This window comes from Aspergillus tanneri, assembly GCF_003426965.1.
Source record: "Aspergillus tanneri strain NIH1004 chromosome Unknown AapTan_8_pilon_pilon_pilon, whole genome shotgun sequence".
Classification (NCBI taxonomy): Eukaryota; Fungi; Ascomycota; class Eurotiomycetes; order Eurotiales; family Aspergillaceae; genus Aspergillus; species Aspergillus tanneri.
The window spans coordinates 2,200,435-2,224,818 of record NW_022984635.1 but is presented as its reverse complement, the minus strand read 5'-3'; the positions used below and the strand labels follow the sequence as shown (position 1 = coordinate 2,224,818).

The following is a 24,384-nucleotide window of genomic DNA, read 5'->3' as shown; positions in this document are numbered from 1 at the left end:
GGCTCATCAAGCAGACACTTCCTCTTCTATCTGCCCTCAATGCACTATGAAATCTTCCTGGTTAGATACAACGGTCGTCGGGCAGGCGGTGCGGTACTGTACACACCGTGCACCTCAAGTATCTCCCAAGTCCGAGGACATCTGCGTGGAAACTCCCAATGACAAGTCCAGGCATGTTAATGGATGCTCTTCTGTCGTGACATGCACTAATCCAGTGGTCAGATCGCAAAAACCCATCGTGGTTGACTGGGATGGTCCCGATGACAAGGAAAATCCCCAAAACTGGCCGACCCTGTACAAGGCCTGGATCACGTTGTTGATCTCGTCTGTCCCCGTTATTTGACCCCCATTCAAGCCTTTAACGCTGACGGCGCCAGAGTCTATTCGTTCGTGGTATACTGCGGTTCGTCCATTATCGTGCCCAGCTACCAGGGCATGATGCTTCAATTTGGAATATCCGACAAAGTGGCCTCTCTCGTCTTGGCTCTCTACGTCGTGGGATGTACGTGGATTTCTCTTCATCTTTGACTATCTAACCCTCATATCAACCACAGACGGCACCGGTCCCCTGATCTTCTCTCCCCTGAGCGAAGTCGCCTCCATTGGCCGCAACCCGCCATACGTCGTCTCGTTCATCCTGTTCGTCATCATCTCCATCGTGTTGGCCACCCTCAACAACTTCCCCGCCATTGTGGTCCTGCGCTTTCTCCAGGGATTCTTCGGCAGCCCATGTCTCGCCACCGGTGGTGCCACTGTCCAGGACATCACCCGCTCCTGGGATACGATACCCTACCTCTTCGCCGCCTGGGTCAGCTGCATCTACTGCGCACCCGCATTGGGTCCCCTCTTCGCCAGTCACATTGTGCAGACTCGCTCCTGGCACTGGTCCCTCTGGGAGATCGCCATGATGTCCGGTCCCCTCTGCATCATCCTGATCTGTCTCCTGCCAGAAACCTCCGCCGACACCATCTTGCTTCGCCGCGCGCGTCATCGTCGTCTTCACCGCCACGGCCATCCCGAAAATAACCCCCGAATCAACCACCATCCCACCATTCTCGCTCCCAGCGAACTCAATCCCATCCCTTTCTCCTCCATCCTCAGAGACTCACTCGCCCATCCGCTCGAAATCCCCCTCAAGGACCCCGCGATCCTCTTCACAGACCTCTACATCTCCTTCATCTACGCTATCTACTACTCCTTCTTCGAGGCATTTCATCGCGTCTACCAGGACCTCTATCATATGTCGCTGGTCTCATGCAGTTTAATCTTCCTCTCCATCGTCATCGGCGTCGCTGTCTCCGTCGTCCTATACATCCTATATCTAGTCAACCGGTCAACGGTGCAGGATGTCCTCATCGCCAACAATAATTTCGAGGCCTGTCTGGTCCCCGCTATCCCTGGCGTTTGTTTCGCCCCGATCGGTCTGTTCTTGTTCGCTTGGACGGCTCGTGCCTCCATCCATTGGGTCGTTCCCACGGTGGGTATCGCCATCTACATTGCTGCTACCTTCGTCATACTCCAGGCCTTCATGCTATATCTCCCCCTGTCGTATCCGCGCTACGTCGCGTCGTTGTTTGCAGCGAATGATTTCTCCCGCTCCGCTTCCGCCGCGGTGCTCATTATGGTGGCCCCATATATGTATGACCGTATGGGTATCAGTAAGGGGGTGACGCTGTTGGCGAGTATTTCCACGTTGGGCATCGTGGGTATGTTGTTGATTTGGTGGTTTGGGGCGAATCTGAGGGCTAGAAGCCGGTTTGCCGGGTGAGGGTGGTTAATGGGGAGTGATGTATTGGATCATTGTGTGTTATGAGACAGCATGTGTACTAATTAAATAGGTAAATCGGATACTTGATTTGTTATTATGTAGTGTACATGATAAAATGCAAACGGTTGCTAAATCACAAGCCATTTGGCTGTCACTTCCTGCGCCGACTGAAGATCCCCATTCAGCGCATAGATGTTTTGGAGAGCTACAGCTGCTTCGCGCGAGAAGTCCTCCACAAAGACTGGCTTCAGCTCCGATCCTGCGTCCACCATGGCGACATCTCCCCGAGATTCGCAAGTCCGTATCTGCTCGCCTAGAGCCAGCACCCGCTTATAGCCCTCTACTGCCAAGTGTGCGAGGCCGAGCATGTGCCATATGCGGGCGAAATTGAACTCTGTTTCTTGGCGCTCCGGCAGGAGAGCCCCTTTCCGTTCACGGATGCGCCGGTACTCGTGCATGAATGAGAGCCCCTGCATTATGAGATAGTGTCGATTTTCGGATTGACGCTTGAGAGAGTGGTGGATGTAGCAAAGCCCGATGGACAAAAGAACCGCCGGATTCTGGTCGTCCAGAGTATAAGCACGGAAGAAGTAATTCAGAGCCGGGAAGAAGCTGTTGCCGGAGTAAAGGATATGTCCGTAGAGAACAAGAAGCGCGACATCCATTTCCTCCGCGGGTATAGCTTCCCCCGTCTCGTCCCGGGTCGATAGAGCGGCGCGTTCCTTGTAGACTCTGTCGCGCGCTACCTTCCCAGTGCGGCCACCCTCGCGATTGTTTGGCAGTGTGAAGTCCATGGCCTTGATCTGACGCAGCATAAATTTCATATTCGGCGAGGAGTGGAACAAGGAACGGTGAGGATCTCCGCTAAGCCGGCTTAATATGGCGAACAGGCGATATGTGTCTGTGACGAATTGGTATTCTTTGATGAACCAGCGCGCCTCATTCGCAAGTGTTTCTTCGTCTTGTGCTCGTAGGGCACAGGTGAACCAGCAAACGTGGATCTGACGGGTGCTGTTCTTCGAGTGGTACCAGACACTGGCATCCGCGGCAGCAGCAAGTGTATCGTACGCTTCATCAGTTTCGTTTTGCCCCGCCACAACTAGAGCGTACTGAAGGAATACATCGAGCCATTCGTCGAACGAAATTCCATGGTAATCCGTCGGTATAGGGCCTTGCCGAGATTCCTCGGAGGCAGTTCCTGTATCACAGTCAATACTAACTCAGAAGACGTTAATAGATCGCTCCTTTCTACCTAGAGTTTCCTGGAGGCGCCCTGCCATTTCCTGCATTTCATCCATAAATGATCGGTTCTTATGTTTTCCCACCCTTCTTTGCGACCCCCGTGAATATCCCAAAAAGACCATATACCGCTCGGGTGGGTAAAAGACTCGGTTGGACCGGAACTCGCGCAACAAGGCGTCTGCAATATCGAGCCAGTCCTCCGTTGCTTCCGCATGCCCATCCTTGATATGGGGCTGTAGCCGCAATAATTTGGAGTATAGATACCGCACATTCTCGGTTTTCATCCCCTCGGGCTCCGGAGAACGCTCCTTGCTCACAGCAGCTGACGGAGCCGCCGTCAGTGCAGGCGCTGCCGGCGCTGCTTGCATTTCATCCTCAGAGGGACAAGGGGCAATTGTCTTCAAAGGCGCCGCTCCGGGGCCCAGATCTGCTGTTCTGAATTCCATTGCCAACTGCTCCAGTCTTGTGTCTTTTCTCCGACGTTGGCTTCTGCTCTCCTGTCTTCCAAGTAAGACTGCTTCGTTCACATACCGGAGGGCCTGCTCCGTCATTTCAATACTCTCATATAACTTTGCTAACTGCACACGCGCCTCAATATTTCTCTGGTCATACTCCGCCACCGTGAGATAGCAGTTCTCGGCCTCTTCGAACCTGTCTAACTGCCGACAACAATCCCCCATTGCCAAGAAGAAGCTGACATCCGCGTAGTCATTAGTTTGCTGAATCGGCATATAAAAGCGAAGCGCATCCTCAAGCAGCCCCACGTCCTTCAGGGCATCCGCAACTTCACGGAAGAGGTCGCCATAGTCATACAGCCGAGCCCCTTCAGACATGTCCTCCGGGTTTAGCCATTCAAAGTGGTGCTTCAGGTTATGTTAGCGATTCCAATCCTCTATCCTCTTCGCGTCATAAAACTTACCAGGGCCTCATCTTTGTGACTATATCCCATTTTCAACCGGAACAAACCGAGCTTGATCCGGAGCTCAAGTGGAAGACCAAGCCCATAAGAATCTCGCGACCATTGTCCTGGGTTATATCCATCGGCTTTGATGCGTCGTGGAGAATCGTCGGCATCCCATTCTCGGTCGTCCTCGTCAAAATTGTCCCACATCGTGTCATCTTTGCGACCAAGAAACCATCTTGAAAGCGATTTCAGAGCCTTAAGCCCTTCTTCATGCTGGCCCAGGTAGCTGTAAAGTTCAGCATATATATTAATATCGGACCACGAGAACTCCGGCGTTGCTTCTGGGCCAAGAGACATCAAGTGTTTGACACTCCTAGTCCAATGGTCGACGGCCTTCTGGACGTCATTGCTATCAATGTAAGTTTCAGCAAGATGGCGAAGAGCCCTGATATTGTGTGGGAGATCTCTTAGGATCCTCTCGTACTCCGTAGCAGCTCGACCATTGTGCCCTAATTCCCGATACATTGCAGCTCGCTGAAAACGCACATTGTAGTTCCTTGGATCTATTTCGATCACACGACTATAACAGTAAATGACATCGTTCAGGGAGTTATAACGATCATTACCAGCCCGTTCCAATATCATTCTCGCCACCTTAGCCCATACGGAAGGGTCTTTGGGACGCGTGTGGGCGCCATTGAAAAGTGCAGTCAATGCTTTGTCTTTCTCGCCCTGCGCGAGGAAGATTTCTGAGAGAAGAGAATGCGCAGCAAACATCTCTGGGTTAATTTGAATCGCCCGTTTGACCAAGTCGATGGCGCGGTCATAGTCACCATCAATGAATGCAGCTGTAGCCTCAGAATGAAGAATTTTAAACTCCGGGCTAGGCTCCATAGGTTTTCGAGGGCCTCTTTTGATTCCTTTACCACCTCGCGCACCGTAGCGACCGGAAAAGGGACCAGTACCTCTGCGACGTCGACGTCTGCGCGAATACGACTCCTCATCATCATCGTCTTCCTCCGCCGGTGCATCAGAAATTTCGTCATCTCTGTATCGATGGTCATTAAGAGCGATGGGATAAAGAATGGATGGAAACAAAAGGGGAGAGCTAGCGTGAATACTTACTCCGAGGTCCCTTCTTCCGAGAACTCATACGTAGAGTCCTCGGCCGAGTCATCAATCTCGTGAAACATTTCCTCGGCATATTGGTCATCTTCTTCGCCTTCGCCATGGCCAAGAGATTTGTCAGGCAACTGTGAGGCACTTGCGGAGAATAGATCTCTGTATAGACGGGGATCTATCACCGAGTGAATAGACTGTTCACCCTGGCTTGGCTGCTGATTCCCTTGCCATGGGTAATGTATCGTCTCGTCAATATCGGGGTACGCAAACTCCCCAGAGGGACGGTTGGGATCCATCCGATCTTCGTCTGAATATTCCATTTTATTTTACTTTGTTTATCACAGGGTGGATTTCGAGCTATGTACCGGCGTCAATGATGTTGCGCAATCTTTTTTGTGTCCACCGATACATAGAAATAAGCGGGCGATCGTGGGGGCCAGAACATCCGCAGCTCAGTTAATATGTCTATCACTGGTAACAGGGCCTCCGAAGGGACAAATTAGGTGAAAGACCTAGTACTCGAAAAAAACCTCAGAACGTAATTACATCGCAATATGACTAGTGAGGCTGCAGTCGAAATAAACCAATCAAGTCGCTTCAGCGAGCTAAAGGTCCCTCCATATGTTAAGGGAGTCTAAAATATAGAATCAGAAATTTATATTTCAAAGAGGGCAAAATAAAAATAGAAATGACGGAATAATAGTCAGTCATGTACTTTTTAGATATTCATAGCAACGTCTCTTTTTAAGCTAAGCGCCCAGCCGAGACTAGACCCAGGCGACCGCTGCAAGGAGCTTGTTGGAAACGAGCAATTAGAGTTGGATGAATGAACATCAAAGGGGTTCTGGGAAGAGAACTGATCGACTGGGAGATATTAGACGTCAGTATGAAATAACACGAGACAAACGATGGAAACGTGAACGGGAAGACGAGGGAGAATAGAGGGAAAAAAAGAAAGGTAAAAGATCGTGAGGGAAGGTAGTCCAGTGACCTCGAGGTACCCAAACGGCAAAGCGTCTTTTCGCTTCCATCCTTTCCTTTCCTTCTCTTCTCTCTCCCCCTCTCTATTTTCCTTCCTCATCGTCCCCATCATCTCGTGATCTTTCCCTGTCTTTCTTACTTTCCTTTTATTTTTGTTTTTTGATGCTTCAAGACTTCTGCTTGTTGTGTTTGACACACTATTGCAGTGGACCTTGACATCCTTTCGTTTCGGTGAAAGATTTACAAAATAAAAAAAAAAAAAACCTCCAAGAATCCACACTTCCCTAATATACCCGTTGTCACTCCGCTTTGTTGTCCACTTGAACCCACCACCACATCTGACGACAAAATCCTTTGATGCCCCTTAGGTTCGAATCTTTCTCCAGAACTCGATCTAGGCAGTGCAGCCACTGGACTGGCCTGTGCCCCAATCGCCATTGCCTAGAGCCGTTGCGGTTGGTTTCTACTCACACCCGAGAACCACGGGAGGAAATTTCTGTCCCCATCCTTAGAGAGGCAGTTTTTTTTTTCCCATTTCTCTTTTGAGACCGACTCGGAGGTCAACTATTCCAACGGCTTCTTTAACGTCCTTACGCAAGAGCGTCGTCTCGAGTCAAGGCTCGCCTCGTTTACACGCAAACTCAGCAGGTGCTGCAGGTGCTTTGCAGTAATATTTCTCTTTTTGTATCTATTATACATTGAAGCCTCGTGAAAAGCATCATCCCACACGTTATCTTGACTCATTCTCTCTCTTCCAACAAACTTTCATTACTAGCTCAATGGCCAGCCATATTATCGGTAACCGCAATAGCACGCCGGAAGCTTCGAAGTCTACCCTTCGCCCTCCTTCGTCTTCTCGGAATTTAGGATCGCATCAGCTTCGAGCATCAGCCGATATGTCCGGATTCCCGTCCCCTCTTTCTTCCCGGAGCATTCGTCCATCGTCGGAGGTGTACTATAATCAGCAGGCCCAGACGCCAAACAACACGGACGACCCCTTAGACCGTGCGGCGCAGCAGTGGCTCGCTGATATTGATCAGTACGAAACTACACTTGAAGAGATGGCCGCGGCTACTTTGGATCAGGATTTCAAAGACGAACTCAGTGCCATTGAACAATGGTTCCGAGTTCTCAGTGAGGCGGAGAGGACAGCGGCGCTGTACGCTCTGCTCCAACAGACTACGCAGGTACAAATCCGTTTCTTCATCCAGGTTCTCCAGCAGATGTCCAAGAGTCATCCCATGTCGGGGTTATTGTCACCTGCAAACTTTGGAGAAAAGGGTACGCTCCTCATTTCATTTGTCGCATCTTGCATTCAGCTGTGAGGACACATTAACTAATATCCACTTTCCCATCGAACAGATGCCATGTCCAATCGTCTGAATGATGCCATGTCCAAGTTGAATGTCGACAGCTCTCGGAATTCTTTGGGTCGCCCTCCTCCATCCCCAGGTGCCAAGCGCAACTCGGGACTCGACTCTTCCACGATCAATGCAATGTTTCCCGACGCAGCCGCAGCTATCGCCAAGAAGAAAGCCGAATTCACCCAGCAGACCGGTAACGCCCCTCCCTCCAACCGGAACAGTGCGGTATTCGGAGATCGGACGTCCTTCGTTGCACCCACAATCTCTGCTCCAGACAGCAACACAGACAATCTAGGTCAAGCCCCCGTGTCTCCATGGGCTCAGCGGGGCACCGAGCCACAACCACCAATCGCTCGGCCCAAGTCCTCTTCCGGTCAGCAGCCTATGGGACAGTTCAGTCAGTCGGGCCTTCGCTCTCCTCTGCCAACTCAGACCGCCACAATCCCGGCCCCCGACATCGAAGCGCCCTTGTTGTCTCCATACAATGTAGGAAACGCTAGTTGGGCCTCTATGACGAATACTCCAATGACAGCTACTTTCGGTCAGCAAGTGCAGCAGCCAGGGCAACAGAATTCTCAAGCGGACATGGTAGCTAACGCCACGGCGATGAAACTGGCTGCCTTGTCTACTGTGAATAATCGCATTGCACTCGATGATGCCCGAAAGTATCGTCGAGCTCGATCGAATGATGGGCAGGGCAAGAATTCGAACGTCAATACCAACCCGCCAATGTCTCAGGGTGGCCTCACAAACCAAGTCCTCCCAGGTGCGAGTCAACTTGTTGCGGGTCAGCTTTTGAACGCCCAGCAAATAGCTGCCTTGCAGGCGCAGCAACAGGCCGCCATGGCAGGCCGGCGTTCGCGCCCGACTTCACCTGGAATTGCCATGCAAGGTGGCGCACTAGGCCCAATGGGGTTCACATCGCCGCAGAATAACGGATTCCTGGCGGCGTATGACCCCAACAACCCACTGATGGGGAATGGATTGAATGCCCTCACGATTGGGCAATTTGGACTCAGTGGCCACGAAGGCTATCTCTCGGATCATTCGGAAGTCACTAGGGGTAGGTCTCCGCGCGGACGCCGTGGCAGCTCCAAGCCGCCGGAGGATCCGACGGACCCGGGTCTATTGAAGGATATTCCCAGCTGGCTGCGGTCTCTCCGATTGCATAAATACACTGAGAACCTAAAGGATCTCAAGTGGACAGAATTGGTCGAGCTTAACGACAAGGCACTGGAGGAGCGCGGCGTCAACGCTCTTGGGGCCAGAAACAAGATGCTTAAGGTGGGTGGTGCTATTCCTCTGGGTAGAGTATGAAAATGCTGATTTGCAACCACAGGTCTTCGAGCAGGTCAAGGAAGCCAAGGCGGATGGCAAGCTGGACGCCATTGCATAATGAAATTACCACCTTCTCTTATCGTTTCTAAAATTCTCTCTACACATTAATTTGACTAGATTGAGATTGTGCAAATGTGGCAGAATCCGACTGTTCTCCTATAGGCTGCCTTACGGATAAACAGGGATGAGATCTCGCCTGGAAGCCGACTCGAGGCTTGATTTAGCCAGCCATTTGGATGAGTAACTGACATTTGTATGTATGAGTTTCTACTTTTTCAGGTTACTGGGTTGGTATAGGCCAACTGCCCTTGCTCTTTTTTCTTTACTCTCATTTTCTTTTGGTCTTGGGCATTCACGAGTTTGGGAGACCAGGTTGTGTCTCAACTGGTGTGGTGTCAGGAAAACGGTCATGACGAAGGATTGAAGTCTTCAGGATGTTAATGCGAAGTATATTATTGATTAATTACGACTATCACATGGAGCACAGAGTATGACCAATCGGTTTCTATGTGGTACAATATCTGAAGGTCATTACTTGAATCCAGCCTCATTCCAGAGATGCCTAGTCTGCACTAGGGAGTAGCCTCCTCTACGGCCGTTCTAGGAGGACGAGGTCTACTTTATAGAAAGATCTGGGCGGAAAGTATGCTACGTAATCTTCAAAACTCTTTTCCTCCGTATTATTTTATTAATCTTGGAGCAATACACAAATATATACATGGCACCCTTTCCCTTCAAAGCCCAGTACCGAATCTAACTGAGCCAAACTGCTAGAAAAAGCCCCTTGTTCATTGAAGCATTAGTAGCTGAGAACTTGGTAGACAACAGTGAAATCAAATTACATAAATGTGTATTAATCTTGTAGCCCAGCTCTTTATCTAATAATACACATTTAGGTATCTAGAAGCGTCACCATGCTAATAATGTACATAAGAATATTCGAATAAAAATACCCCCTCCCTTACCCCTGCCCAGACAATATATAGGTATCGATTATAAAACCCGTCAAGGTATTTACCCATATCCAACCCCCTTCACACCACATCACGAATATTGTAAGGACCAGCGGGTAAAATTCACTGCACCTTCCGGGTATCATCATCGACATACAGATCCGGATCATCGAAAAACACAGCGGACTGTCGTCGCATTTCTTGGAATAGGTTCCCTGGTGAATATCGATGGATACTTGGACGTGAGGAGTTACGGGACGATGGGGCCGAGGAAGCCTGGTCCATACTCGAGAGGTCCAACACTTCCGAGGCGAATGTTGGCTGGTCGTCCTTGTAATAATCTGCCTGCTCCGGTTCCTCTGCAAGAGAGCCATCAAGACGCGATGCGAAGGAATCGATTGGACAACCTCGTTGTCGCCCTTGTGACATGACAGGAATTGCTGCGCCGGCGGGAGCGAACTCTCTCAAGCCGGATGTGATTGCGGTTTCGATTTTAAGTCGGTTATTGACGAACTGGATCTTTGGGAAAGTGCTCTGTTGGCCTACAAGAAGCATGCGTGCAAGTCGCTCGGGAGTAGGGTCCGAGAGAATGTAGTAGAAGTCGGAGGGGATGGTCTTCGGCCAGACAGTCACTGTTCCGCTGAACTTTTGTAGCCAGATCTCACTCCAGTCTTGGCCTAGTGGTCGCGGAAGGAGCTCTAGATGACGCAAGACTCGGAGCCATTTGTTCATGTCCAGTTTAATGTATTGTTCGATAGCGGATCCGAGGAACCCTCCACGCCATCCACGCCCTTTTCGATGGGTAACAGGTCGACCAACAGTTCCTCGGGAGTTGAAAAAGAAGAGGTTGATGTGGGGGTTGACCTTTCGAATAGAGAGAGTATCAGTATCAGTAAAGAAAGCTGGCATAAAACAGTGTAATGATCGTGCCTCCTTACCTGCGAGACAATAGTAAAGTTAACATTGAAATGCAAATTAAGCGATTTGATGGGAATATCTGTCCGCAGACTACCATCTTTCCATTTGTGCCCGAATGAATACGGGGCTAGAGTACCATCGCGCTTCTTTGTCATTAGGACAACAGGGTTCAGTATGCCAGGCACTGCCGCGGACGCGAGCATGGCGCTCCATATAACACAATTGGGAGACGTGAGGTAATTTGCCAAAATTGTGGGTGAATGGGGATCGGACGGCACACACGACACATTCAGGATGCGTCCTGTGCGTTCATATGCCTCTCGAAATGTGGTAGAGCCCCGGCAAAACCAACTACCATCGCGGGCCCAATCAACAGCGTCAAATCGAGCACCTGTCCGCCACCAACGCCGAAACCATGCGGGAAATCCTTCATGGGAGGCGGTTATCCGATGTGCTAGGGCGGGCACGAGCAGTTCTCTTAGCTCTTCGTCGGTTCTAGTGGCAACAAAGGCAGCAACTAAGGCCCCCCCAGATGTACCGGTGACAATCTGTGGAAGAACACCATTATCCAACAACGCTTTGACGACGCCAAAATGATAATAAGCAAAGGTAGCACCCCCAGATAAGCAAAGGGCGGTTCGTCCAAAATTGGTATTCAAATGCCTAAAATGGTGAAACTTGTCTTCAGTGCTGATTTGCGTACTATCCGAAACCAACTTGATGCATGTCTTGACTTCGTCGATGTATTCCTGCACTAGGTTTTTTTGGTCCCTGAGTAGGTTTCACTGTAGAGCCGAGGGTTCTCTATGCCCGCAAAATTGTTCTTGACGCACGCCTCCAAGAGTGTGCACAACTCCTCGACTGCAGACGTCTCGCTCGAACCAGAATGACCTTCTCGATGCTCGCACTCAACCTGTTCCCTCACATTTTTCAACTGTGTGACCAGCTTATTTATTGTGAGGTGGTCGTAGTATGCATATTCATCTATCTCCTTCCACGCCTGGTTCCCGAGATGATCATCGAGGGCCTGTGCGGCCTTCAGCCAATCCCTATAGTTTGTCTGCGCAGATAGCTGGCGGCGGAGAGACTCTCTCTTACCTCTCCAGGTTATCCATTGTTCGTAGAGAAAGATGTACACGCGAGTCAAGGTATAGCCGACGCCAAGGAACGTGATCCAGCCAAAGACAATGAACAGAAAAGGCCACTTCAGCACAGTGTACAGAACCCCTTCCCGTGTCTCATCTTTGCTTCGTCTAGGTTTTGTTCGCCGGCTTCTGCTTTTCCGGACCCGTTGGTAGATGGGACGCCAATCGTTGAGAGCCACTAGGGGGGTCCGCCTCGTTTCCGTTCAACGCGTTCTCGAACTGCCGCAGGTCATCAGGGTCAATAAACTGGCGGTCAAAATCCGGAAGCGTGCTAGGATCGTAAACATCGCCCGTTGCAGACTTTTCCGCCGATGTCATTGTTGAGGTCCATTCATGATGGGTGTTGGGGAGTTCGGGGTGGATAGGTAACAATGGAAGACTGTCAGGCAATGATGATGATGAAATGGGACCGACGTCAGAGTCAAAACCTACACCGCCTCAACCTCGTCAGCCACAAAACTGCGGAATATTCGGCCGACCCTCGTGTGGCTGAGGCCAACAAGGATTAAAGGCTTGGCGTACTACCGCCAAGGCGCCAACCCGATCAGGAATTCCATATAGCAACGATAACCCCGCTTCTCAGGGCGGTCCTACAGAGAACCATGGATCCAACCCGTTCAAGGAAAAGTCACTGACATGGGTTTAACTTACATCAAGATATCGGCCCCCTTTCTCCCAAAATTAAACAAATCCATTCAGGGGATGAATGTGGATACTTGCATCCCCTTCTTTCCACACAAATACCCCAACTACAGAGTACTTAAAAAGCATATGCATGGCAGTGGCCAGATCTGCTCAAATCAGAATACTCTGCATGGGTTTGTATGTTGGTTGTGCTCTATCACATTTGTCCCAAACTCTCTCCCCCTCCTATATTGGAATACACTTCCCAAGAGCTTCACACATCCTCCGTTTCTGCAGACTCACTGCGTCATTCCTATCGAGTCTGATGCTATCTGCCTCCATATTCTATCCTGAATGGCCAGTGGTATTGATAGATCGACATTACAGAGGAAGAAGCTTGCATATCCTGGCTCAGATGACCCATGATCATCATACTCTCAACGAATTAGCAGGAATTACATAAGGTCAAGCGATATACATGCGTACGTGTCGCTTAACTCCGGGGAGCATTGGAATGTATATTATGCACGCACATGTTGGATAAACACGTGAGATCTGTTAGAGTCTATCCGTGGCTGATTGACTATTTATAAACAAGCACAGCTCAGTAGTTTCTTCGATCCTTTTTCTCCAGATAAGTATGGGGAGATGGCCTGCTTATCATCCAAGACCAATTCAACATATGCTCCGTATGCATATACTTACCGCTTCAGTGCTTCTGATGACAACTGATTCCTCAGGCCATATCTCTCAGGTGGGCTGCTCCGTCCACCACACGGAACAAGTACCGGTTCGTCCAGCAGGCATCTGGCGACATTGGCGGGCCAAATCTCAATTCTACCGATGTTAGTCTGTATCACAGAGATAAGTATCTATAGCCTGAGACGATAGCATGAGTGGTTGATTGGAAAGATAATGATGGGGCCAAGCCTCTTTTGGTATCAAGCATTGCGGGGTAGGCATTGCCATATAATCCGTACATTTGCTGGCCCCCCTAAAGGGTTACATCCAGTGCACAAGAATCGGAAACTTTGGCCAGCGCAATCCAGGAATATACGTGCAGTGGTTTAGTCGACATATGGCCTTAGAAAAAACCCAGAACTGGCGTAAGTGCATACTTGGCAGGATCCACATACGCAGGCAGACAAGCGAATGATTTGCAGCTACAGCTAATTATCATAATTGGTCTTGCTCTCGTGAATCCTCGCTAGTTATCTCCCCTGCGACGTCGGCGTTCTTGGAGCCAGCCACCAGTTAATTTCTCCGGCATAACTAGTGTATCTATAGTATGTATCGAACTATAGGATAGATTTAGCCTGTTTGGTTGGTCGAGTATTTCATCAGGCCATGAAACTGAAAAAAAAGCAACGACGAAACCTATGCCGTCGAAGGTTTACTATATCATGATCATGTCCATGGTCCAATTCTACAATCTGTACTTGATATTCGTTTTCCCCACCAGATAAGGCAACCGGTATGACAGAAAAGTATGGGGAAGAGATTTTTACCTTTTTTTGCGCGATAGCCGCTCGTTTCATAGGAACCTTGGGACCGTTAACGCTCACCCTAAGTTCCCCAGATTAGACAGAGATAGTATTATTGACTAGTCCTAAGTTGTATGGAATTTGCCAGAAAGAGTGTCATGCATTTGAGCTAGTGTTTCTTTTGTTTAGAAACTCCTCTTTTTACCGCTGAAACGCTACCCTGACCTGTGATCTCGCCTAGTCCGCCCATGTTCTTCCGCATTCTCTCTAATGCATGAAGATCGGTAATTTGACTTGGTCCGTGTCCGCGACAAACAGCGTCATGTCTCTTCCAGCGTTCTTGGCATTCGTTTCCGTCCTTCCTGCCTCACCCCTGTGTACAGAATACGCTCCTCACGCGGGATGGCGAGAGCACATGCCCGCCCTGATTGGCAGCTGGGTCGCATTCTACGAATCCACTGCTGATCATTTGAGCGGTTGACTGCAGTGGGTCCTTCCAGTCGTCAGATCCCCATATCCACTTCTCGGCTTTCCATCATCGGATCGGGTTCTGTTTGTACAGTACGAAGTATGTCGACAATTCCCACCATCGTCGCCTTGTAGTATTGCACACATCATCCATGCTCCAGAGCACATATCGACGGAAATATACCAGATGTCATAAGTATAATGATGATAATGCGTACCCGAACCTGTCATCTCAGCTGCCCATCTGCTGAGAAGCCTTACAGCCGAAGTCGTGTGTCATGGCATGCATAAACATTCCTAAGCATATCGGAGAGCCGATGGAAGCTAACTCCAAAACCGAATTTCTTGCAAGAACCTCTCTCCCGTGGTATGAGACACTACTGATCCAGGGATCCGCACAGAAACAGGAACCCTGGGGGAGAGGAAAGACTTCAAGGTCATTTCTCCCTTGCTTCTCTCCCATGATATCGAAAAGCTATGCGCCGATGCAGGCTGGCTTTTGCACCACACCCCTGACTTGGTAAATGCGCGTGGAAAAGGAAAGCCATGCACGTCTTGCTTGGAAGATATTTTTCGATTGAACACCTTCCTTCCACTGCAGACAATCGCGAACCAACGCGCAGTACGCATATATGTATCTCTACTGCCTAGATCCCTGTACGCAACAATGCTGGCCTGTAACTAACTCTAAGTGGAAGATGGTTCGAAGAAAGGTTGGAGATGACAAAAAGTCACAACAGATCAATAAAGATAAAATGACATAAATAAAAGTTTTTGTGGGGTTAATCTTAAAATGAGGCATGGAATGTATTATTTTGAAACATCGCGGTGTAGTCAATAGATACTACTGGCGTTACTCTTACTCCTAAATGACGACACTTCAAACAAATCGATGGATTTGTTTGGCTGTTGGAAAGGCTTCGGTCACGCCCCATATTAAGAGTCAAAGGCTATGAACGTCATCCGTCCATATTATGGGCCAATACTCTTCGTACGATCGAGGGTCCCCGATGATCACAAGAACGTGGGCCCCTGGATGGAGGAGACTGATAGAATGGATGGCGAAGAAACTAAGAAGGATGGATAGGAACCATGGGTCGAATGACGTTAATATGCCTGGTCTGGGTCGAAGGAGGGGTGGAAAGGAGCAAATGTGGTGTGATGATGGAGTCGGTGGGAGAGCGGTGTGGCGGGAGAGGCAGACCGTCTTCGAGGCGGACCAGTAGGTATTTAATTAGTATTCCTCGCTACGGTATGAGGCAATTCAGGATATCTCGGAGCCGCCTAATTGGGATGTGCAACTCTAATATGTATAATATCTCATGATATGTGGACAATACGATGTACACTAGTTCATGAGTCAAAAATATCAACGATGACACGATCATTTTTCAGTAGGCAGAGGAGGTCATTTGATACTAACGTATTGAGGAACTAAAAAATTAGTGCCCTCCACTTGAGCCTCCGAAGAATGTCAAGGTCAGTGCGACAATACTCCGATAATTGATAGATTGATACAGGATAGTTAACTAGGGTGAGTGCTTACAGGAGCACGGAGTACCTCTTCGTACTACCTGGTCTGTTCGTGGGCAGGGGAGTTTTATTCCGAGTTTCAGATGAGCACTTTTGATCCTTCGATAGGTTACCGATGCGATGCAGCTAAGAAAATCGAGACAGCTACTGTATGAACATGTAGTGTCTGGGAGTCTAGTAAAGTAACCTACTTACGGAGTACTTCCTAGTAGGATTCGCACTTCTTCTCTCCCTTCTTTGTCTTCTCGTTTCTTATTTTACCATCTCTCTAGAGTCTCTACAGTAAAGCGTCATGCAGACGAGCGGGATCGGTCTGTGATTTGTCCAATGTGCATGTACAGTGAATGTCTGCCAGGGCGCTATCAGCTGCACACTAAAGCTCTCACCACCAATCATGCCAGGTATTGATAGTAGCGTCGTAGCCACCGTCGGAGCCGTAAAAAAGGCGGGGCAACTTAAGATAGGGTCATCCAAGCATGAGTCCATTCCTTTCCCCCCTCCAACATCCACCAAATCATTTCACCCGACCTGCATCCTTGTGGTTTTTAGTTTCTGGTGATCAGCTCGTTTGCCGTCATGGTGGGTGCACCATACTCACTACATTCTACTTCTCGTATGAGGATGGGATTTCGCTTCCTTAGCCATTGTTATTATTATCATTGCATAATGGCCAAGTCAATCAATGGCCAGCGATTGGGATACCCGCGCTCTCGAGAGGGATTCGGAGAGTTTTGCTCCACTTTTTTTTTTCCCTGAGCCGAAAAATGCCACTCTCTGGTCCAGCATTGTTTTTGTTTTGATATGACAATCACGGTGGAAACTGAAACCGGCAAACATGCAACGGAAGATAATTTCCCAAATGTTCGACTAACCGTTGTTTCCATCATCTCTCCAACCCCAATAGAGTTTCCGGGGGGAAGTTATCAGCCCTTCTCAGTTCTCCCAGGGTTCAATTGACACTGATAAGGAATCCTATTAGCGGCAGGAGGAAGTCTGTCGATGAACTAAATCTAAACGAGTGTTTCCAAGACGCGCGCGCCACTATGATTTTGGAGTTATGTACTCTGTAGTAAACTCTGTGGAGTAAGATGTTGACTACACTTGCAGGCCGGAGTATGGTTTTTTTTTCCTTTTTTTTAAAGAATTAGACGCTTTAAACAGGCGGATAGTGTGCTACCCACCAAGGCCATACCATACCGTACGTATGCTTGTACATCCATACATATCATACGTACCTCGACGACGCCCGGTGCAGCGGCTCTCCGACCAACAGAAGACGATAACAGGGAACCATACTATTCGGATGTATTATATTTGATGAGAATAATACTCATCAATAAAATTTTTACATTATAACCAGATCGCCTGCCGCCTTCTCTCTTTTTTCTCATTTGTCGTCTGGATTAAAATTCGCCATCTGCTTTTTGCGTAGTACATATTGGCTTTCCCTCAAGGTACGATTATCCGATAGGACCGGTTTGCTTTTTTTTTTTTTTTCCCTCTCCTTGAGCCTTTTTTTTTTTTTTTTTTTTGGCCTTTTTTTTTTTTTTTTTTTTTCCTCTCCTTCTTCTTCTTTTGGGAGCCCTGTCATTGCTGCTGACGCCCCTCCCCTCAGCTGATTGATCCAGTGCACATCCTTATCCACTCTGCCCCCCCATCACGTACCACCACTAGGCCGACTAGTTGCGGTGCTTGCATATTAGCTCTGCCGGGTCCAGTCTTTTTCTATCCCATCCCATCCTTTCCTCTCCTTTTGGGTGGTTACTGCTTCATCAAGTCGCCGCCCTTCAGCTGTGCCCAGGCGACACCTCATTGACATTGACGACAGAGAGAGAGTCTTCTGGTCCTCAGCTCTCTTCTAAATACTGGGTATGAACACGTATTGCTATCACCGCAGGTCTCAAGTATTGTACTTGAACCTTATATCCGTTATCTCTACCCCTTTTGTCTCCTTCCATAACCCCCTCTATTTTTTGTTGTTCTTAGTCGTCTATAACCCTCAGATACGCACGAACTATACACTGCTATACCTTGAATCTCGGGGTTTCAACATTCCTGTTTACCGTTACTGATCGTCTTGTTCTGCTTCCCAGTCAGATTCTCCAAGTGACTCGGTCTCTCCCTGTTGGCTACGAGCAAAGATGTCGACCCCTGTCACCTACCGTGCGAGTAATCCTTGAGCGTGCCTCTTCAGAGTTCGCCCGACCGGACCATCCCATCGCGTTGGGCGAAGCATTGTCCGTAATGGAGAAGCTGAACACTGAAGATGGACAGCTCTTCATCAAAGTATGTCTTATCCCTGGGCTTACTTCAGATTCATTTTTGCTAAGCTGCCCGCGGCTTTGTTAGAATCTCGCCAGTTTTGTACGCACCCATGAAAAGGCTCTTGCGAATGCCCTCCAATTGAAGCGTCAGCCTACGAAGAATGCACAATCTACACATAGCCAGTCGAGCTCTGTCACGAGCTCGGCGTCATCCAGCTTCGCAGCAGCCTTATCATTTGGTGCATTGAAATTTTCCTCCCAAAACATAAAACCTGCCAAACTCACTCTAACTCCTCATCACCTCTTCTATCTCCTTTCCCGCTTCGAGGACCTTGCTATATCCGTGGGCCCCATGAGTGTTAGGCTGGAGAATATCCATACAGATGTGTCTCAATCCTATGTCTCTTTCCTGAACAAGCCGCAGCGGTCCAGGGGTGACCGGGACTCTATTCACTCTGTGTCAAGTGTCCGTAGTGTTATGTCTGGTATGAGTGCTATCTGGTCTTCCTTTGGCCTAGGATCCAAGGATTCAATCTCCAAGTCGGAAAAGGCAAAAGCAGCTTTAGAAGCGGATACTAAATACCTATACTCTGCCTTTACAAAGATCCCTTGTCTCCGTTTAGCCCCGGACCGCCGTGCCCGCTTAATCCGTGGATATGAAGAATTCCCTTTCGACACCGCTGTCCCTCTCCATTCCTTCAAAAATTTGAGTGCTTTAGAGATCATTGATATAGACTACCGCTCATTCTTTGGCTGGGATCGACTATCCGAGCAGTTGCGCACATTGACCGTCAAAAGAGCAAACATCGAAGATCCGGCAGATTTGCTGACGCGAATAGTCCTGGATGACATTGATAGACGTCGACGACGATCATCCAAAAATCAACCGTCGCCTGTGCTTGGATGGACTGGAAATGCGAACCCCCAGCCAGTTTACAGGCCCGAACATCCCAGCTCCCTGTCTGCTCCTGGGTCCCCTGTTGCGGATACGGCCTTTGGTACAAGCGCCAGCCCTCAGGCAGCTTCCATGATTCGTGTAGGATCCGAGGGTGCTAAAGTCCGAACCCGAACTGGAAGCATCTCCCCTTCGCGCCCGACCAGTTCAAAACACTCCATGTACCGCCACACCCGAGGTAATCCTTCACGGATAAGGCGTACCGGGTCTGGCAGTTCCAACTCCAGTGAGAACTCGGGAAACCGGAATGGAAGTTCTTCGAACCTGCTCACTGGAGCCCTTCCGCCCTCCAAATGGCGCTTCTTACGTCATCTTGGTCTCCCCGATAATTCCTTGACCTCTATCTCTACTACTGGTCTTGCTCCAGTTGCTAACACGCTTCACTCGCTTGACCTGTCAACGAACCTCTTTACTGAAGTACCAGACAGTTTGGCGACTCTGGTAGGTCTAAGGGCATTGAACCTGTCGCATTGCATGATTGAGTCGCTCCACTCCCTGTCTCGGAATCCATTGCCAGCCATCACTGCACTGAATCTTCGCGGCAATCGACTTCGTTCCCTCGCAGGAATTGAAAGGCTGCTTTCATTGGAAAGGCTGGACCTTCGTGACAACAACCTCACTGATCCGACCGAAATTGCTAGACTCACCAGCCTCCCTGAGATACGGGAGATCTGGGTGTCGGGAAATCCTTTCGTGAAGACGCACTCAGGCTACCGTGTTGTTATATTCAATCTATTCCGTCGTACGCCAGGGTACTCAGAGGATATCATTATTGATGGAACTGGCCCAGGGTATACTGAGAGGAAGCAGCTGGTCGATCGCGCTGCCGAGCCCGAAGCCGCACCGGTAATACGGTCCACTGCTGCAGATCGTTCAGCTATTGTCAGTAAACCATCCAACGCTATTGTGCAGGGTGTCCCAGCCGCCCAGCCCAACGAGGAACAGGTCAAGTACCCGTTGCAGCGAACGCAGAGGACGGAGCCAGGAGTGGCGCCTAATCGGCTAAAGAAGGGTCAACGGAGGATTGCCGACCGATCTGCGGGAAATCCTTCTGTCGATGGTAAGGCGGACTCAGGTGCAGTCGTACCTTCCATTCTTTCTGCTCAGCAAATTCAATTACCCGTTGATCCATTTGCCTCGCCGCCACCCGACCATCAATGGATATCTGATGGTGGAACCCAGGCCGGACCCTGTAATGCACAATTCGCGGTCAAGATCGGCCAGGAGCACGGGGAATCCGTTGTTCACCTTAGCGAATCCCTTTCTTTACAGCGCAAGCTCCCGGGCGTGGACTGGAATGCGGATGCAGAGTTCTATAGACGGAATTTGGATGCCTTGAAGCACGAAGTCGGCAGCAGCTGGCTCTCGATGCTTGGAGACCGCACTTGGGAGTCTCAACACCGAGATATCAGCACCCCCCGCACCGGAGCTGATATTGTTGATCCATCAATAATTCCTACGGATGCACTCGCCAGAGCCAGCACCCAGCCTATTCTGAGCGGAGGCCATACACTGAATTAGGCTTCGATCCTATTCCACCCATGAATAAAGAGATAGAAACATATATATCCTACCTTTTATGGCTCCACATACCCCAACTTCAGTGCTACTCAATGCTCTATCGGCCGCAAGTTCTTGTATTGCATCTTGCCCTTCTGGAGTTTTCGAGGACCTCTTCTCAGACCTCATCACCCACTTGCATACATTTTTCCAGTCATGATCCAGGGCAGCGGCCAAGTGCATGTCTATGGCGTTTATGTGATCCTTGGAGATTGTGTGCCGGATGTACGAACATTTGAGTCATTTTCTTCTCCACTCCCACCCACGCACTATATACACACCATACAGTTTATATTCCTCCGACTCCGGCTGGTCCATATCATGGGAGGTATTATCCAAGAAAGTGATTTGCTCTAGACCGTCTGTATTGTACCTGTTGAAGGGGGGGTAATCGGTGTTGTCAGGCGTTTGTTGTCTCTTTGTTTTTCCAGCACTTCGGTTACCCCCGTTATGCGCTTTTGGGAGGTGTTCTGCTATGTCTAATCTTTTTTTATTTCGGCCGCTTGTTTCATGCCTTTAATGATTTGTTTACCTGGGACGACTGAGTTTTGTCGGGATGATATCGATTTGAATGTTTTCGTCGATGTATTTTTTCTTCTCTTTTTTCCTTTTTGGGTATCTGTTCATTAGCTTGGGTCTTCTCCACGGGCAGTGATGAGTTTCGGACTTGATGCATGAGACATGAAAACGTGATGAGCTAGTTAGTGTGCAGTGAAAATAGGGATTGGCTGAATGCCGGCTAGTTAAATATCTACCAATGATACTGGTACCATGGACTTTCCCCGTTGACGGCTTTCCACCGGGATGGTTCGTAGGGAGGGAGTGTATTGTGTCATGGACTCGCCGCCGATAGGCCGTGGCGATGCTTCAGGTCTGGGCCGGCCATCCTTGCCAGTGCAACTTGGATATATTCGGATCTTGAGATACCTATTAATACCTCTATTTCTCTAAGATATAAATATCTAAATCTAAATCTAAATATATGAAGAATCCCAACTTGTTGCCGCCCGGGAGGGGACCAATCAGGAGGCGTAGAGCCTGGGCCAAACTACCTCCTTTGCTCCCCAGTTACTGTTAGGCAGTGTTAGTCTCACTCAGTATCAGGCTCTTCTTTTCCCTCTCTCCTTTCTTTCTTTTTCCCATCGAAAGAAGTATCGGGTCTTATATTGTCCCCGTGGATTTACACCCTACTGTCTCAGGGAGCGAAAGAAGACAAAAAAAAAGGTTGTTCCTCGCTTTGCAAACGTTAGCCAGATTGCCCGCTAGAAAAGGAAAAAAGGCAGAAAAAAAAAATTAATTAAAAAAAGAGAGATCGATCTCCCTTGATTGCCGACCAGCAACAATCTTTCCTCTTTCTCTCTCTCACACACTCTCTCTTTCTCTCTTTCTCCCTTCCTTCCACATCCCCTCACTCCATCGCAATCGCTGCAGAGATTCATCTGGTGGTAGCCTTCAACTTGACCTCCCTCTTCTCATCAATCCCGTCGCGGTTTCAGCTCCCGACTTGCCGTCGCCTAGTGCGCTTTTTCTTTTCGTTTTCTCCCCCCGATCCGCTCCAACAACTCCGTAACGTCGTCCTGAGGATTTTCGTCCGCAGCTGCCGCATCACATCCTTTTTCAACGCGCGTCGTCGACTACCCAAGGGAGAAAGTGTTCCATATTCACCCCCTCTGGCATAACCGCCAGATCCCTCGTTTTCCCAAGGCCATTTGGCCTGTCTTCGCTTTTCGATTCCGGTTTCTTTTAAATCCCGTTTGGTAAGCGCACCACCCCTCTCCTATCGCCTACTCTTGCTACGGCAAACAAAAAAATGTTAAAAAAAACACCGTCCGAGCGCATTGTTCACGCATACACCGCGCCTTCAACCTCATTTTTATCGGATGTCTTCTGTCGTTCTCAGCTTTCGGTCGTGATAAACTAACTGAATCTCTCTGTTGTTCCAGACCATAGACGCCGCGTCATCAGTAGTCTCGAGCACTTCACCAGCTGTCCTTCTTCCCCTTCCCTCTTTCCTTTCGTCGCTCAACGCCTGTGTTAAATACTTCTTTTGTCCTCTTTTTTCCTTTTCTTTGTCTTTTTCTTTCTTTCTTTCTTTTTTTTTACTTCCGTCTCTCATTCGAGACCATAAGTCATGGCTGATCAGGAGGTGGACTTGGACTCAATCATTGATAGACTGCTGGAGGTGAGGGGCAGCCGTCCGGGCAAGCAAGTGCAGCTCCTGGAGTCGGAAATCCGTTACCTCTGCACCAAAGCTCGCGAAATCTTTATCTCCCAGCCCATCCTGTTGGAGCTGGAAGCGCCAATCAAGGTAACATTATATCACCCTTGGAGAGCAATGGCATGGTCTCTGTGAACTAACGGGCACAATGCTGGCAGATTTGCGGTGATATCCACGGCCAATACTACGACCTCCTACGCCTTTTTGAATATGGTGGTTTCCCACCAGAAGCCAATTACCTGTTCCTTGGAGACTATGTCGACCGCGGTAAGCAGTCGCTCGAGACGATCTGTCTCCTTCTGGCCTACAAGATCAAGTATCCCGAGAACTTCTTCGTCTTGCGTGGAAACCACGAATGTGCGTCCATTAACCGCATCTATGGCTTCTACGATGAGTGCAAGAGGAGGTATAATATCAAACTCTGGAAAACTTTCACCGATTGCTTCAACTGTCTACCCATTGCCGCCATCATCGACGAAAAGATTTTCACAATGCACGGTGGTCTGAGCCCCGACTTGAACTCGATGGAGCAAATTCGTCGTGTCATGCGCCCCACTGATGTACGTTTTTGTCCGACCTCTTTTTTTTCTCCTTTCGCCTTTGTCTCTTGTGCCAGGGCCTATTTGCGCGCCTAGATGAGAACTTCCTTTTTTTTTTTTTTTACAGGGCTCCATGAGGCTCAAATGTTAATACGCTGACTAAACTTAGATCCCCGACTGCGGTCTTCTTTGTGACCTTCTGTGGTCTGATCCTGACAAAGATATCACGGGTTGGAGTGAAAACGATCGCGGCGTGTCATTCACATTTGGCCCCGATGTTGTATCCCGTTTCCTTCAGAAGCACGACATGGACTTGATATGTCGCGCCCACCAAGTTGTCGAGGACGGTTATGAATTCTTCTCCAAGAGGCAATTGGTCACTCTTTTCAGTGCACCGAACTATTGTGGGGAGTTTGACAACGCAGGCGCAATGATGAGTGTGGATGAGAGCCTACTGTGTTCGTTCCAGGTATGTTACGGCCCCGGGTGAAGTTACGCACTCTTTGGTAGTAGAGTCTGACTAATATGTCTTCTTCCTTATAGATCTTGAAGCCAGCAGAAAAGAAACAAAAGTACGTCTACGGGGGCATGAGCTCAGGCAGGCCCATCACTCCTCCGCGAAAGCAAAAGAAGAAGTAAGGAATCATACGAGCTTTTCCATGTGCAGCAGGTTCGGGCGGAGATAAACACGTCATATATTCAATCCACTTTCACCATAATACGAGTGACCGAAACCCGACGACATCGATGGCTATGTATTAGACGATCGGAAGCCGCAAATACACCTAACCGCCCGCGACCTAGACGCCATGCAGATTGTCGTATCATCCTCCCCGCATACCAAACTCAGCGAATTCCGAGTCATTTTGCGCTGAATATGTTCCTCTTTTTTCTCTCCACGGAAGGTACTTTACTGCTGTCAGTAGGGATTGGTGTTCATTTTTTTTTTTTCCCCTTACTATTTCCCTTGTTTATTATCACCTTTTTCCACCTCGCTTTCTTCT

General features: G+C 49.1%; 7 protein-coding genes across 7 annotated transcripts; 4 read left to right on the top strand and 3 right to left on the bottom strand.

The window, feature by feature from the left end:
* Positions 1-46: 46 nt before the first annotated feature.
* On the top strand, positions 47-1,768 carry ATNIH1004_011338 (uncharacterized protein; the record flags this gene model as incomplete). Its single annotated transcript, XM_033575901.1, has 3 exons — positions 47-324; positions 378-502; positions 555-1,768. 3 exons carry the CDS (start codon positions 47-49, stop codon positions 1,766-1,768), a joined length of 1,617 nt encoding a protein of 538 aa, XP_033421756.1.
* Positions 1,769-1,896: 128 nt separating this feature from the next.
* On the bottom strand, positions 1,897-5,356 carry TFC4 (transcription factor TFIIIC subunit tfc4; the record flags this gene model as incomplete). The annotated part of the gene is made up of 5 exons (XM_033575900.1): positions 1,897-2,966; positions 3,021-3,445; positions 3,542-3,873; positions 3,930-4,962; positions 5,040-5,356. The coding sequence occupies 5 exons, from the start codon at positions 5,354-5,356 to the stop codon at positions 1,897-1,899; spliced, it is 3,177 nt and encodes a 1,058-aa protein (XP_033421755.1).
* A 1,440-nt stretch (positions 5,357-6,796) lies between these two features.
* On the top strand, positions 6,797-8,777 carry VTS1 (RNA-binding protein VTS1; the record flags this gene model as incomplete). Its single annotated transcript, XM_033575899.1, has 3 exons — positions 6,797-7,298; positions 7,380-8,665; positions 8,721-8,777. 3 exons carry the CDS (start codon positions 6,797-6,799, stop codon positions 8,775-8,777), a joined length of 1,845 nt encoding a protein of 614 aa, XP_033421754.1.
* A 1,018-nt stretch (positions 8,778-9,795) lies between these two features.
* On the bottom strand, positions 9,796-11,705 carry ATNIH1004_011335 (uncharacterized protein; the record flags this gene model as incomplete). The annotated part of the gene is made up of 4 exons (XM_033575898.1): positions 9,796-10,536; positions 10,611-11,253; positions 11,424-11,639; positions 11,689-11,705. The coding sequence occupies 4 exons, from the start codon at positions 11,703-11,705 to the stop codon at positions 9,796-9,798; spliced, it is 1,617 nt and encodes a 538-aa protein (XP_033421753.1).
* Positions 11,706-11,843: 138 nt separating this feature from the next.
* On the bottom strand, positions 11,844-12,053 carry ATNIH1004_011334 (uncharacterized protein; the record flags this gene model as incomplete). Its single annotated transcript, XM_033575897.1, has 1 exon — positions 11,844-12,053. One exon carries the CDS (start codon positions 12,051-12,053, stop codon positions 11,844-11,846), a length of 210 nt encoding a protein of 69 aa, XP_033421752.1.
* Positions 12,054-15,423: 3,370 nt separating this feature from the next.
* On the top strand, positions 15,424-20,584 carry ATNIH1004_011333 (leucine-rich repeat domain-containing protein; the record flags this gene model as incomplete). The annotated part of the gene is made up of 3 exons (XM_033575896.1): positions 15,424-15,533; positions 17,938-18,130; positions 18,194-20,584. The coding sequence occupies 3 exons, from the start codon at positions 15,424-15,426 to the stop codon at positions 20,582-20,584; spliced, it is 2,694 nt and encodes an 897-aa protein (XP_033421751.1).
* Positions 20,585-22,754: 2,170 nt separating this feature from the next.
* glcA (type 1 serine/threonine-protein phosphatase catalytic subunit GLC7) lies at positions 22,755-24,019 on the top strand (the record flags this gene model as incomplete). Its single annotated transcript, XM_033575895.1, has 4 exons — positions 22,755-22,931; positions 23,000-23,401; positions 23,550-23,849; positions 23,924-24,019. The coding sequence occupies 4 exons, from the start codon at positions 22,755-22,757 to the stop codon at positions 24,017-24,019; spliced, it is 975 nt and encodes a 324-aa protein (XP_033421750.1).
* Positions 24,020-24,384: the final 365 nt, after the last annotated feature.